Raw genomic sequence first — 13295 nt, 5'->3', positions numbered from 1 at the left:
GGGGGAGGAAGTTCAGTGGTCACCACGTTTCCTTTCAGACATTCTTTCCTTTATGTTGCTGGTCTTCTCTCTAGTCCTGGTCTTTTGTCTGCAATACGGATAGGGCTTCTGCGGGACAGAGGTGTCTTTCTATCTACTTGTGTCTATGTCAGACTTTGTGGGATGGAGGCTCAGTCCCCACCACATGAAAATAGCAAACCCAAACTCTGCAAAGTAGAAGAAGGGAGAGAGCCAAGTTTCTACCTTGACACCTTTCCTCTTTATCTTTCCAGGTTCTTGCTGTATTATCTAGGTGGGCCCACATTTTCTGGCCAGTCTCAAGCTCAATTTCTCCCTCCGTCTATCTCCATTCTCAAACTTATTCTTCCCTTCCATTTCCTTTTTTTCCCTTGGCCTTTCTCCTCGATGGCCACTCTCTCATTTTCAGCTTCCCCAATAACATTTATATGTGTGGCAATTGAAAAACTAGGGATGTTCCCATGATTTGCACTCTGTAATACTTTTGAAAGCTCATTCTGTTGCATACATTTTCACTTTTAGATATATGTAAACATGAGAAAGGGCTCATATTAGACAAACAAACAGACACTTTATTTTGTCTTTTTTCCCCACAACGTTACTGATTAATTGTGATCGAAGAGGACCTTCTGACATACAATCATCTGGGGTATAATGCAAATAAATCCATTATTATTTTTAATCAGTTTATCAATTGAAGCCTTTCCCTTACCCAAAGCTTAATTCCATGGGATGAGGACAGATTATTTATTTCATTTGAGATTATTTAGATGAGAAAGTAACTGACTAGCTCTAAATTATGTATAATTTAAATAATTCCTAATAATTATTTCTAAATTTCGTGTACACAAATTTTGCATGCGGGACTTCCTCTTCGCCAATGATGCAGCTGTTGTTGCCCATTCTGCTGAAGATCTCCAACAACTCATGAATCATTTTAGCAAGGCCTGCCAAGACTTTGGATTAACAATCAGCCTGAAGAAAACACAAGTCATGGGCCAGGGCATGAACTCACCTCTCTATTACTATCTCCACACACGATTTGGAGGTTGTTCATGATTTTGTGTACCTTGGCTCAACCATCCCTGACACTCTCCCTAGATGTTGAGCTGGATAAACGCATTGGTAAAGCAGCTACCATGTTCTCTAGACTCACAAAGATAGTATGACTTAATAAAAAGCTGATGGCATAGACCAAGATCCAGTTCTATAGAGTGTGTGTCCTGAGTACCCTCCTGTACTGCAGTGAGTCCTGGACCCTTTGTGCATGGCCGGAGAGGAAGCTGAACACGTTTCATATGCATTGTCTCCGACACATTTTTGGTATCACCTGGCAGGAAAACATTCCGAATAGAGTAGTCCTAGAATGAGCTGGCATTTTTAGCATGTATACATTACTGAAACAGTGATGTCTACATTGGCTCGGACATGTTCTAAGAATGGCTGATGGTGGGATTCCCAAAGATCTCCTGTATGGAGAATTAGTGCAGGGAAATCACCCCAGAGGGAGACCACAGCTGTGATACAAGGATATCTGCAAGTGGGATCTGAAGGCCTTAGGAATGGACCTCAACAGATGAGAAACCTTGATATCTGACCGTTCAGCCTGTAGGCAGGCGTTGCATCACAGCCTCTCCCATTTTGAAGAGACACTTCTCCAGCAGGCCGAGGCAAAGAGGCAGTCCCAAAACCAGCCAAATCAGGGAGCTGGACAGGGGACAGATTGGATTTGTCTTCAGTGTGGAAGAGATTGTCACTCTCGAATTGGCCTTCTCAGCCACACTAGATGCTGTTCCAAGTCCTCTATTCAGAGCATGTTACCATAGTCTCTCAAGATTGAAGGATGCCTAATCAATTTTTTTTTTGCAGATTTTTATCCTCTGATTCTTTTAAGTGTCTAGCTATGCCCCTCCTGTCAACTATATAAGTTGAGTTGAAGACAAAATTCAGTTTTTCTTAAAAATTCAGTCAAGCTTATATCATGCAAGAAAAAGCTCTTCATGCATATTTAAACTACAGCTAAATTGCTCTCTCAACCTCATTTCTCAGCAAGACATTGAGAACCAATGGGATCTACAAGATAGGAACTTAAAAAAAAAAAGAACTTGGGTTCAAATCCCAGTTGAATAGGACCTCAGACAAGTTGTAACTACCTGGGACAATTTCCTCCTCCTAAACTGGGAGTTATAATTTCCATATAGAGTAATATATTACATGATAGCCAGAAACCTATTAGGTTTGTGCAGTGCAAACAAACAGCTGTGAAGCTGGTGTGTGCAGTATGTCACATGCTCAAAATACCAAGGACAAACACTAATTTGTGCATTCAGTTGCATATCCAACTATGTGATAAATGTCAGAAAACTGTGAAAACCACTTGTGCTTTGAAGTGAATCACAGTGAAGGTGAAGGGAGCTGCAATCCAACAATATTTGGAGGATCACAGGTCTTCCATCCTTGCTCTAACTTAATTCAGTTAAAGCTAATGTAATAATTCCTAGATGTTGCTCTACACATAGACATCCAAGCCTAAAAGTGTATAATTGTATGATGAATTATTACTGAGGAAACTAAGTCAAAACTGGCAGAAAGTATCAGAGGTTCTTCCAGCTGTACAATTAATGAACATGACAATGAAAAGTAACTGATGAATAAACATCCCAGTTCCATTGGCAGGTTGTAAGTTAAGTTTTTTTAAAGGAGATGAAAGCCCCAGGTATCTTCTAAGAATAATATGAGTGGCAGGGCTATTTGGAATCTGATTCTAGAGTCATCGAGACTTGAACCAAGAAAAGCTTCCCCAGAGCTCTTATACAGTTCATAACCAAGGAGCCAGGAAAGAAGAAGGAAGACTGTATACAAAAAATCCCATGTAAATCAAGGGACAGTGTAATTTCAAGAGTTATGAGGGCATGGGGAAAGAAGAAGAAAATATTAATCCAATAATTTTTTCTCCAGAACTGGAGGACAAGAACTGCATGGGGTGAATGTAGAGGCAACACAGAAAGGTTGTAACAGCATGAGCCAAGAAGTATGCAGTCTGGAAACTGCTGCACAATCAGGTAGAGTGTTCTACTTCAAGCTTTCTTCACCTTTTGTGACCCCCCTCCAAAAAAAAGTGCAGTATACATATAATAAACAAACTTTCTGAGATCATATCCAAACAGAGGTTTGGGGGTTTAGTGTCCAATGGACTATCCGTACATTCTAATTCCAGACACCAATGACTGTACTTCTCCCTCTACCAATCTCTTGTACTCCAAAAAATAGGGCTCTGTGGTATCAGTGCTGTCAGAATGGAAGACTGATGGCAGGTGAGATATTTCAAATCACCATGCAACATTTGTGCCTGTTTTTTGGGAATACCATGTCATATACTCATGGTTTAGCACTAAAGCGTGCAACCCAGACCCCAGTAAATTGCTATGGATGTGTTATATACTGATGTAATTAACTCTTCTATTCCAATACATTCAAAGTATTTGTAAGCACTGTTTTCATTCTCTACAACTACATACATAAATATACTTTCAGAACAAAGCTGTCTTAAGCTTAAGAGAATGGAATCAATTACCTCGAGAGGTGATGAGTGCTCCAACACTGCAGGCATACAAGAGAAACATAGACAACCACCTGGCAGTTATCCTTTGATTTGTATTCCTGCATCTAGCAAGGGTTGGAGTCGATGGCCTTATAAGCCCCTTCCAACTTCACTGTTCTATGATTCTAAGTAATAATGAGCAACATCTTGGTGCCACCTTGGAAAATTTTTGCAAGGCTTCATGTGGAATGTCAGTGCCTTCTGTATTCTTCTGCGGGCTTAATTTAAAGGAAAAAACATGTGTTCAGTGGACATTACAAAATTATGTAAGATATATTTTGAAGCCTTCCAACATGCAAAGACAGATAGTACAAACAGCTCCTCAATATGCCAGAAGTTTCTGGCTATGCCCAAATTCTTCTAGATACCTCTACCCTCCTGGTGCAGTGGTGGTTAAACTGCTGAGCCAAAACTGTGCTCACTACCTTGGGTTCAATCCCAGACAGCCAGCTCAAGGTTGACTCAGCCTTCTATACTTCTGAGGTTGGTAAAATGAGTACCTAGCTTGCTGGGGGAGCAATGCATAGCCTGCATGATTAACTTGTAAACCGCCCGGAGAGTGCTTTAAGCACTATGGGGCAGTATATAAGAAGCACACTTTGCTTTTACCCTATTTTAAACCTCATTGTTATCAGACCAAACCCCACCAACATGCAGCTCAAAAATTATTCTGGCCCCAACTGGCACTCCTCCAAATTCCACTTAAAAATATTAATATGTCTTTCTTATATACATCTTTTCACCTGCCTCATGCTCACATTTACAAGAAAAAAATTAAAGCAAGGTTTTCGTACACTAAAACACAAAGAGTTGCTACTCTCAGTTTGTAAGGACTATACAGTGGTGCTTCAACTTATGAATGCCCCTACTTATGACCATTTTGAGTTATGACCAGCTCTGGCTGCAAAATTTAGCTTCTACTTGCGACTTGAGCTTCCACTTAGGAACAGAAAAAGGCAGGGAAAAACGGCGGGAAATTCAAATTTCTAACTGTAGGTGGCAACAAGGCTGCTTCTTAGTAGCTCTTTCATCCCAGTAGTTAGAGAGTGTGTGTGGTCATTGAAGGCTTGGGGACTGCCTCCTTCTGCTTCTGAGACCATGTGTGGTTTTGAGCTGGGGGGAGTTATGTTTCTGTGCTGTGATGGGTCTTGGGGTGGTTGTTTGTTTTTGGTTCCCCCCCCCATTTCTGATGGGTCTTGGGGGGTTTTCTTGTGTTTTGGATTTTTCCCCCCATTTCTGATGGTTCTTTTGAGTTTGTTTGCTTTTTAGTCCCCCACCCCATTTCTGATCTTGCACGATCTGCTTGATTGCCTTTTGCTTTGTCTTGTTTGCATTTGCAATGGGTCTTGCATGGTTGATTGCTTTCCTCTCCCCCCCCCCCCTCGTTGGAAGGGATTAATCACATTTCTGAGTAGTCTTGCAGTGATTTTTTTGTGATTTTTTTCCGGCCAGAACCGATTAATTACATTTCAGTGCATTCCAATGGGAAATGGTGCTTCAACTTCTGACCATTTCGAATTATGACCATCTTTCTGAACCAATTAAGCTTGTAAGTCAAGGCACCACTGTAAATTAGAACCAAGGGTCAGACAGAACAAGGCCTTCATAACAAGATTCCAGTGGTAATACATCTAATAAGAATGCAACAGAAAGCTCATGGTTCCAGAATAGTGTCAGACATAATTCCATGTTAAATTAATATTAGTCCACATGTATGTTATAGATTATAGATTACAGGGGCAGAGGAACTAGGGCCAAATTGCTAACATGCGCTGGATTATGGAGAAAGCCAGAGAGTTCCAGAAAAACATCTACTTCTGTTTCATTCACTATGCAAAAGCCTTTGACTGTGTCGACCACAGCAAACTATGGCAAGTTTTTAAAGAAATGGGAGTGCCTGACCACCTTATCTACCTCCTGAGAAATCTATATGTGGGACAGGAAGCAACAGTTAGAACTGGTTATGGAACAACTGATTGGCTCAAAAATGGGAAAGGAGTATGACAAGGCTGTATATTGTCTCCCTTCTTATTTAACTTATATGCAGAATACATCATGCGAAAGGCTGTACTGGAGGAATCCCAAACCAGAATTAAGATTGCCGGAAGGAATATCAACAACCTCAGAGATGTAGATGATACCACTCTGATGGCAGAAAGTGAGGTGGAATTAAAGAACCTCTTAATGAGGGTGAACGAGGAGAGTGCAAAAAATGGTCTGAAGTTCAACATCAAAAAAACTAAGATTATGGCCACTGGTCCCATCACCTCCTGGCAAATAGAAGGGGAAGATATGAAGGCAGTGACAGATTTTACTTTCTTGGGCTCCATGATCACTGCATGGGGACAGCACCCTCAAAATTAAAAGACGCCTGCTTCTTGGAGGAAAATGATGATAAACCTAGGCAGCATCTTAAAGCACAGAGACATCACCTTGATGACAAAGGTCAGCATAGTCAAAACTATGGTTTTTCCAGGAGCCATGTATGGAAGTGAGAGATGGACCATAAAGAAGGCTGACTGTCGAAGAATTGATGCTTTTGAATTGTGGTGCTTCAGAGTCCCCTGGACTGCAAGGAGATCAAATGTATCCATTCTGAAGGAAATCAACCCTGAGTACTCACTGGAAGGACAGATCCTGAAGCTGAGACTCTAATATTTTGACCATCTCATGAGAAGAGAAGACTCCCTGGAAAAGACCCTGATGTTGGGAAAGTGTGAAGGCAAGAGAAGAAGGGGATGGGGGAGGACGAGATGTCTCGACAGTGTCGTTGAAGCTACCAACATGAATTTGACCAAACTCTGGAGGCAGAGGAAGACAGGAGGGCCTGCCGTGCTCTGGTCCATGGGGTCACGAAGAGTCGAACACGGCTTAACAACTAAACAACAACAAATGTTATAGATTAAGGATTAATGTTTCCTCACATCTCAAATTATTTTATGCATTGCTTTTAAGAGCATTGCTCAATATCTCAGTCTTTTCATGAGTGAGTCTTATGTCTTTTGAAATCATCCCCAGAGTACACTGCAGTGTTTGTTACTTAATATATACTCCAAAACATGTACTTTTGAAGATTCGGGTAACAATTCATAGTCAAAGGAAATTAAGTTCTTATAATACAGATTACTGAACTATCTCAGTACACATGCTTGAAATAACAAATGGAAACATAATCAAAAGCAAGGTTATTGGTAACTAAAATGCATACGGCAATTGTTTTTACTTCCTTAGCCTGAATCTGTCTTTTAAGGCTACACCACCACAGAGAGTCTACATAAGATTTGTATAAGTAAAACATTCTATTCATAGCAATGCCCTACCACATACTGAGTGTTACATTGTATGATGTGTGATGCTTTCCCTTACAAAAGGAAAGAAAAACAAAGATGGTCATATCTGTGTGGATGGGAAAATATGCAGACCTGAATATCTATGTGGATGGAGGTTTGTGTGAAGCATATGGTTCACACACATATTATTGACATAGTAAAGGACATGTTGATTTGTTGCTCCGCTATGCAAGGATAAAACCTTCCCTGGCACAACCTGTTGCGACTGAGGTATTTTATGGCCATGATTAACCAACTGGCTGAAAATCTGTGAGCTTTTGCCTCACCTTTGAATAGAGAAAGTTGTAGAAAGTTTCCAATACTCTTAAAAATTGTTACAAAAATGTTAAGAATGCCAGAGTAGAGTCCTCATGCCTGTTGTTGGGTAGCCCATGTGAAGCAGTAATTCAAGTGTTGGATTGAGACTTGAAAAATCTGAGTTCAAGTCCCCAGTCACAGAGCTGAAGTGAGTGGGAGTGGCATATGAACTTCTAGAGCTCATAAGAGGGAAGGAAGGTATAAATGCAACTAATAAACAGTAATAAATAGTTGTTTTACACAAGAATTATTTACAATTATCTTCTAAAGAAAATTCCACAGAACATTTGTAGCCATTCTTTTGGATTATCTCTCCCCACAACAGTCTTTATTATCCATTGATCAAATCCTGCCCATGCACATTAAAGGTTATCCTTCATAAATAAACAATATTTTGTTAAATTAGAAAAGAGTGAACTTTAGCCAAGTATTTTAAATGAATCTCTCTCTCTCTCTCTCTCTCTCTCTCTCTCTCTCTCTCTGTGTGTGTGTGTGTGTGTGTGTGTGTGAGAGAGAGAGAGAGAGAGAGAGAGAGAGAATTAAGTACATTTACATTAATTTCTTGCTTGAATGCCAAAGGCCAGCTGCAGTTTCTGAGACCATTAATATTTTAATTCTAGTCCACATGGAGAATAACTTTGATGGTTAACACAACACAAAAACTGAGCAAGTCAATTAGGCAATTTCACTTATAATAACTATAAACTGCTCACTAAAAAAAGGAACAAGAAAAAGTCTAGTTATCAAACAGAGTGCAAAAGTTAACCTGACCAATGGAACAACAGGGTAGATGCTGTTCTTTGGGGAAGGATCTCAAAAACGCAATTTCTGGAACACTTTAGCTGATGTTAACAATGCTGGAAATCCTTATGTAGATGAGCAGCTGCCTGTATAAAGCATTATCAACAACACATTGAGTAGATGTGCTGAAACTGAATACAGGATCATGATGGTAATACTGTATTTTTATTATTGAAATGTTGTTTCTGGATTACAGACAACAGACAATGATAAAATACCTTGTAATAAAACTGTGTTCCACACTTACACACACCCAAGTATCCAGACAACCCTGAATCACCCAGAATAATAGTTGGTAACACTTGGACATAATTTTTTTCACATAGCTTCCCCAAGCTGAAACAACAAAGACCTCCAAGGCTCACCTATTTATATTTTAAAAAATCTCATTGCTGCTGTTTTTTAAATTGAGAGCAGAGCTTCAGGGACATGTTTTAAAGAGTCTACAGGAGATCTCCCATCAGTGCTCAAAAAAACTGAGTATGGGCCCATCTTGTCCAATTTTTATTTCAGTTAGACTGCTTTCAATCTAGATTGTGCCCACTGAAGTAATTTCAGCAATTTAAAACTTACTGGGCCATTGATTTCTATATAGAACAGAAGCTGGATACTTCAGTGTTCATTTTCAAATCTATCAGACGAGGCATCTCTATGGAAAGATTTATTTAAGACAACTCTGCAGGCCATTAAATACAGAGCAGCTAACAGTTCTCTGATTAGAGTTTTCCATAATAAAAGCTATCTGATGTTCTTATGGCACATGGTGTTAATTGAGGATTGCTTAAAATTATTGGTGTATGTGAGGGGAAAGCTCTTAAATCCTGATGATACTAGGGGTGAAGCATATGAGAAAAAAGAGGGATAAGATGTTGGTTAGGAAGATCAAATGTGGAAAAATGAAGGAAAGTAGGAAATTCAATGATTACTTAAACTAATCTTCCATTACTGGGGTTTTAAGACAAAATTCATGCATATTAATATTGAGTCATTCTTTTCGAGTAGGGTTGGGGATTTTCTTCATCCAGAAAGGGCAGATCTTTCCTAGTCAAGCTGTTCATGGACTGGAGCAATATGAAGTAATCCTTGCAGCTGAACAGAATGGCTCATCCATGGAAGGTTCAGTTCCCATGGGTAGATCTCAACAGATGTCCATCCCAGTGCAAAACAGGAGGAAAACTTATATGAAAATTTTTATTTCCATCCTGGCATGAGAAGTGATGGGAGCTTGAAGGAATGAGGGCAGAGGCCAGGTGCAGCCTTGAGGTGCTACCTTAAAATCTGGAAGCGCACCCTAAGGTTAGAAAAGGCTACTGAAAAGTACAGTATGGTACTTACGAGTATCTCCTTGTGTACATTTCCCTTGTGTTTTCAGAATGTAACTACTATTCCCTTGTACTGTTTCTACAGTATGCATGACCTTCAGCATGCTATACATAACACAAGAAACCAATCCATCTACCTTAAAGTAGCCAAAGAAACTCAGAACTACTTTGGAACCTGCAGACTGAGGACTGAGATCTGTAAACTGACATGCAATTTTAACTGTAACTCTTTGGATTAACAAACATTAAGAAGAAGGCAAAATCCTACTGCATAATGATTCATACCGTAATGTCTGTATTCTAACAGGATAATCTATAGGAACAAACTATTCTCTATTTAGAAGAGTTCATACATCATACAATTACACCATGGTATTTAAGCTGCACTGTGTCTTACATGGGATATTTGTAAGCAGATTGATGTATCAGTGGAATCTCTTTAAGATACCTGCTCTAAAATACAGAGATATTTCTTTCAATCACCAAAGTAATTAATGGAATGAGAGGCTGAATTAAAATTAACATTGGTCATTGTCTGGTCATTACCCACTTATCAAATTTGGCAATAGCAGATGTATGGGATCCCATTCCTAAAGAACAAAATAAACAAAATCAAAACTGAAATCTTGCTTTCAGATCAAGGCTTCCCTGAAGTCTTTTCTAGGCTGAAGGTGGGGGTGGGGTGGGGGTGGTAAATCAAAAGCACTCACAATTTATCACAAATGTGTCTGGCCGAACAAGAAAAAAAATCACTTCTTTGTCCCATTTTCTACAGTTGATACTGGGCAAGCATGCATAGGATTAAGCTATTAGTCAATGACCAGAAAATCATTTGCTTTTTCTTATATAAAACTGACACACCTGTAGAAACAGAGCCATCCACAGTTCAATTGCTACTTAGTTGTCCCACCAAAGTTCATTGGATGCCACCAAAATACATAGGTCTTGCTACAGTTATCATGTATTCCCCTTTTATTATTTTCTCTAAGGGAAAGAACAGTTTCCTGGACAAGGAAAGGAGGAAGTTTGTCTTCAGTTAACTATCTTGTTTTTGGACAGAGCACTACAAGAACCAGCACCTATAAACCTGAAGTACATTATCCTTCAATGTGTCTCCAACAAAGGAATTGAGATTAAGAGAGAAATTTAGGCAAACATAACCAGGAAAAAAATGTGTAGTTTTCCATTAACTCCTTCAATACCATCCACAGGCACACATCCCTTTCTTACAATGTACTGTTTTAAGCTTCTATGGGAATTTTTCAGAGCACATTACAAAGTTTTTTGGAAGGGACGACTGATGCTATGAGGAAGTAGAGGGAATTTTAAAGTTCCTAGCAAAATTGTAAGGGCTCTGTCCACGTTCCTCAACCAAATCGTTTTAGTCTCAAGAAAGGCAAAGAGCCCTCCACCCTCACTTTGTGACTCCAGAGAGCCTTCCCAAACTTTCTCCGACGGCATAATCAACTCTTCCAGATTAACTAACTCCCTTGTCGCGCTAGCAGACAACCAGCCTGATCTTATCTAGACACAGTAGAAGCTCAGTGGCTGCTCACCTCGGACGGCCATCTGGAATAACAGGCGGGGCTTTGAGGCTCTGATCGCGGTTGATAAGCTGCCTTCTCGGCCGTGGAAAGACGCTCTCCGCTCCGGCATCACCCGAATCCTCAGCCTGCCTTCTCCCGACCGGATCCACCAGTTGAATTCCTCGGTGAGGATAAACTCGAGCTGGCTCGCCTCCGCCTGGGCTCCTTCCTCGGCGGGACGCCGTGCACAGTCATTCCTCAGGTTGGCTTCGCCTACTTCCAACACCAGCTGTTTGGCGCGGCGCAGCTTTCGCACCGAGCCAGCTTTCAGCACCCTGGACGGGGCTCGAGCCCTGCCAGCCGGCTCGGCTGCTCCGCTCCGGGGAAGCCAAGCGTCGGCCGCGCTCAGCAAAGGCGGACAGTTCAGCACTAGGCTGCAGCGTGCTTTGAAAGCGGCCAAAGGGCCCCCTCCATCGCCGCCGCCGCCGCCCAGCACCAACTCCCGCAGGTAGGTTCGGAAAAGAGAAGGTACGATGAAATCCATCGCCAGGCTCTTCCGCTGTAGCCGGGAGAAACTGGGCGCATCCCGCTGGGGTTGATGTCTCGCGCGGGAGCCCGAGGGCGAATTCCCCGCCTCCAGGGACACCACATGCGACGAAAAGGCGACCAGAACAGCGAGAGAGAAGAATCGGGAGAGACCCACCGCGTTCATATTGCCACGGGATGGAGTGGGGAGCGCGGGATGCCGCGGCTAAGCCGCGAAAAGTAATCTTCCGTCCGCTTCAGTTCCCGGAAGGGATCCTCACCTGCTCAGGCGTCCCTTCGACTTCGCCAGGTCCAGTACACAGGGAGACCAGGTCGCGTCACTCTTCAGTTTCCATCCGCGCCAGACCTGCTGCCGGTTGCCTAAAAGTCCCGCCACCTCTTTGCGACACCCAGACCCAACCACTTCCTTGGAAAGATCCGGGGGAAGAGACACCCCTCGGGGTGCCCTCGCCTTGGTCTCACGCCCAGCCGCTTCCCGCGGGAGAAAATGCAACGCCCACAGGCCTGCCAGGGAATAGGGAGTTTGCGTGGCTTTGCTTTGGAAGGAGGAACGGCCAGCCTCCTCTTGCTCTTTTCGGCGGACTGGGGGGGGGGGCAGGGAGAGGTGACCCTTGGTCCCTGCCAAACGCCAGCGAGACCCGTCGTCTAGGTAAAGAAAAGCCCTTCCACTCCCGCCGACTCGGGGGCGACCCTGGTTTCCCAGAAGGCGCGCAAGGGCCCCTCTTCCTCCCTCTTTGAGGTCTTCCAGCCTCCGGCAAGGGGCGCCTCGCGCAGCAGTCTCGTAAAGTCTGGTGTCTTCGAGCCGCCACGCGCCAGCCCACGCACGAAGCGGGGAGAGGGGGGGGGAAGAGAAGGCTCCCCTCCCGGGCCCAGAAGCGCGCGACGCCTTCGCGCCCCTGCAACCTCCTCCGCGCACCTCCCGCGGCACAGACCTTCCCACCCTCACCCGGCGCGCCTTTCCGACTCAGAGCCGGTGAGAGGGTGGGGTGGAAACCCTTGTCTCAAGTCCTTTGCCTTCCGCCGAACCGGGCTTTCCTCGCGCGCTGGTGCTCTTCTCTCCGCGGAAAGGTTCTTCGGCTTCCTTCGCCCTGGCGAAGGAAGCAGGTGAGGGATAGGACCTCTTTTGGGCGGGAAAAGTGGGTCCCTCAAATTACCTCAGGGCTCTCCCAGGGCTTCCTAAGGCGGCTGGACAGCAGCCTTGGCAAGGAAGGCGCAGGCCCAGGTGAGATGCCCGCGTCCAGTCCCGCCGCCCTGCGCGTCTCTTTTCCTGTTCTTGCCACCTCGGTGAAGGGAACGCGGGAGAAGGAGACGGCCTGATATTACTACACTGCCGCCGCTGAGTCCGCGGGCTCGCTCGGCTGCCCAGCCCGGCTTCGCTCGTCTCTCCTCTGCGGTCGCCGCGGCTGCGAAGGTTTTCGCAAGGCTCCAACTACCCGCCACAACCCGAGTATTACTCTGCGAGCGCTGACATCACGCACAAGCGCGGCTCCTCGCAGCCAATGGCCACTTCGAGGGAATGTATTATGCAAATGAACAGAGCGCGGGCGAAGGGAAGGGTGGCTCGAGCAGAAGACCCGGCCATTGAGAAAAGCAGTGAAGTTCATTCTGCTGTTCGCTCGCGCGTTGTGCTCTCCCTCTCTCCCTTTCATTTTCCCGATGGCAGAACAAGCTGGCTGCTGTAAGCAAATGAAGGGGAATTTGCAATCATGCACTTTCTCTAATTATGCATTAAAAGATTAAGGAGATCGAGCATATATATATATATATATAAAAGGAGGACAAATCTGTTCAGAGAGCAGTATAGGATTCGCACAGGAGGCTTTTAAATCTCCAT

General features: G+C 43.5%; 1 protein-coding gene across 1 annotated transcript in view; it reads right to left on the bottom strand.

Moving 5' to 3' along the window:
• Nucleotides 1-11713, bottom strand: part of LOC144585876 (ALK tyrosine kinase receptor-like) — a 683258-nt gene extending 671545 nt beyond the window's left edge. Inside the window, exon 1 of the mRNA XM_078383225.1 lies at nucleotides 10946-11713. Within this exon, the coding sequence (XP_078239351.1) occupies nucleotides 10946-11627 (682 nt within the window). The 5' untranslated portion in view covers nucleotides 11628-11713. The remainder of the gene's footprint in view (nucleotides 1-10945) is intronic.
• Between the last annotated feature and the right edge of the window lie 1582 nt (nucleotides 11714-13295).

This window comes from Pogona vitticeps, chromosome 1, assembly GCF_051106095.1.
Source record: "Pogona vitticeps strain Pit_001003342236 chromosome 1, PviZW2.1, whole genome shotgun sequence".
Classification (NCBI taxonomy): domain Eukaryota; kingdom Metazoa; phylum Chordata; class Lepidosauria; order Squamata; family Agamidae; genus Pogona; species Pogona vitticeps.
This window is presented reverse-complemented; position numbering and strand designations above follow the sequence as displayed.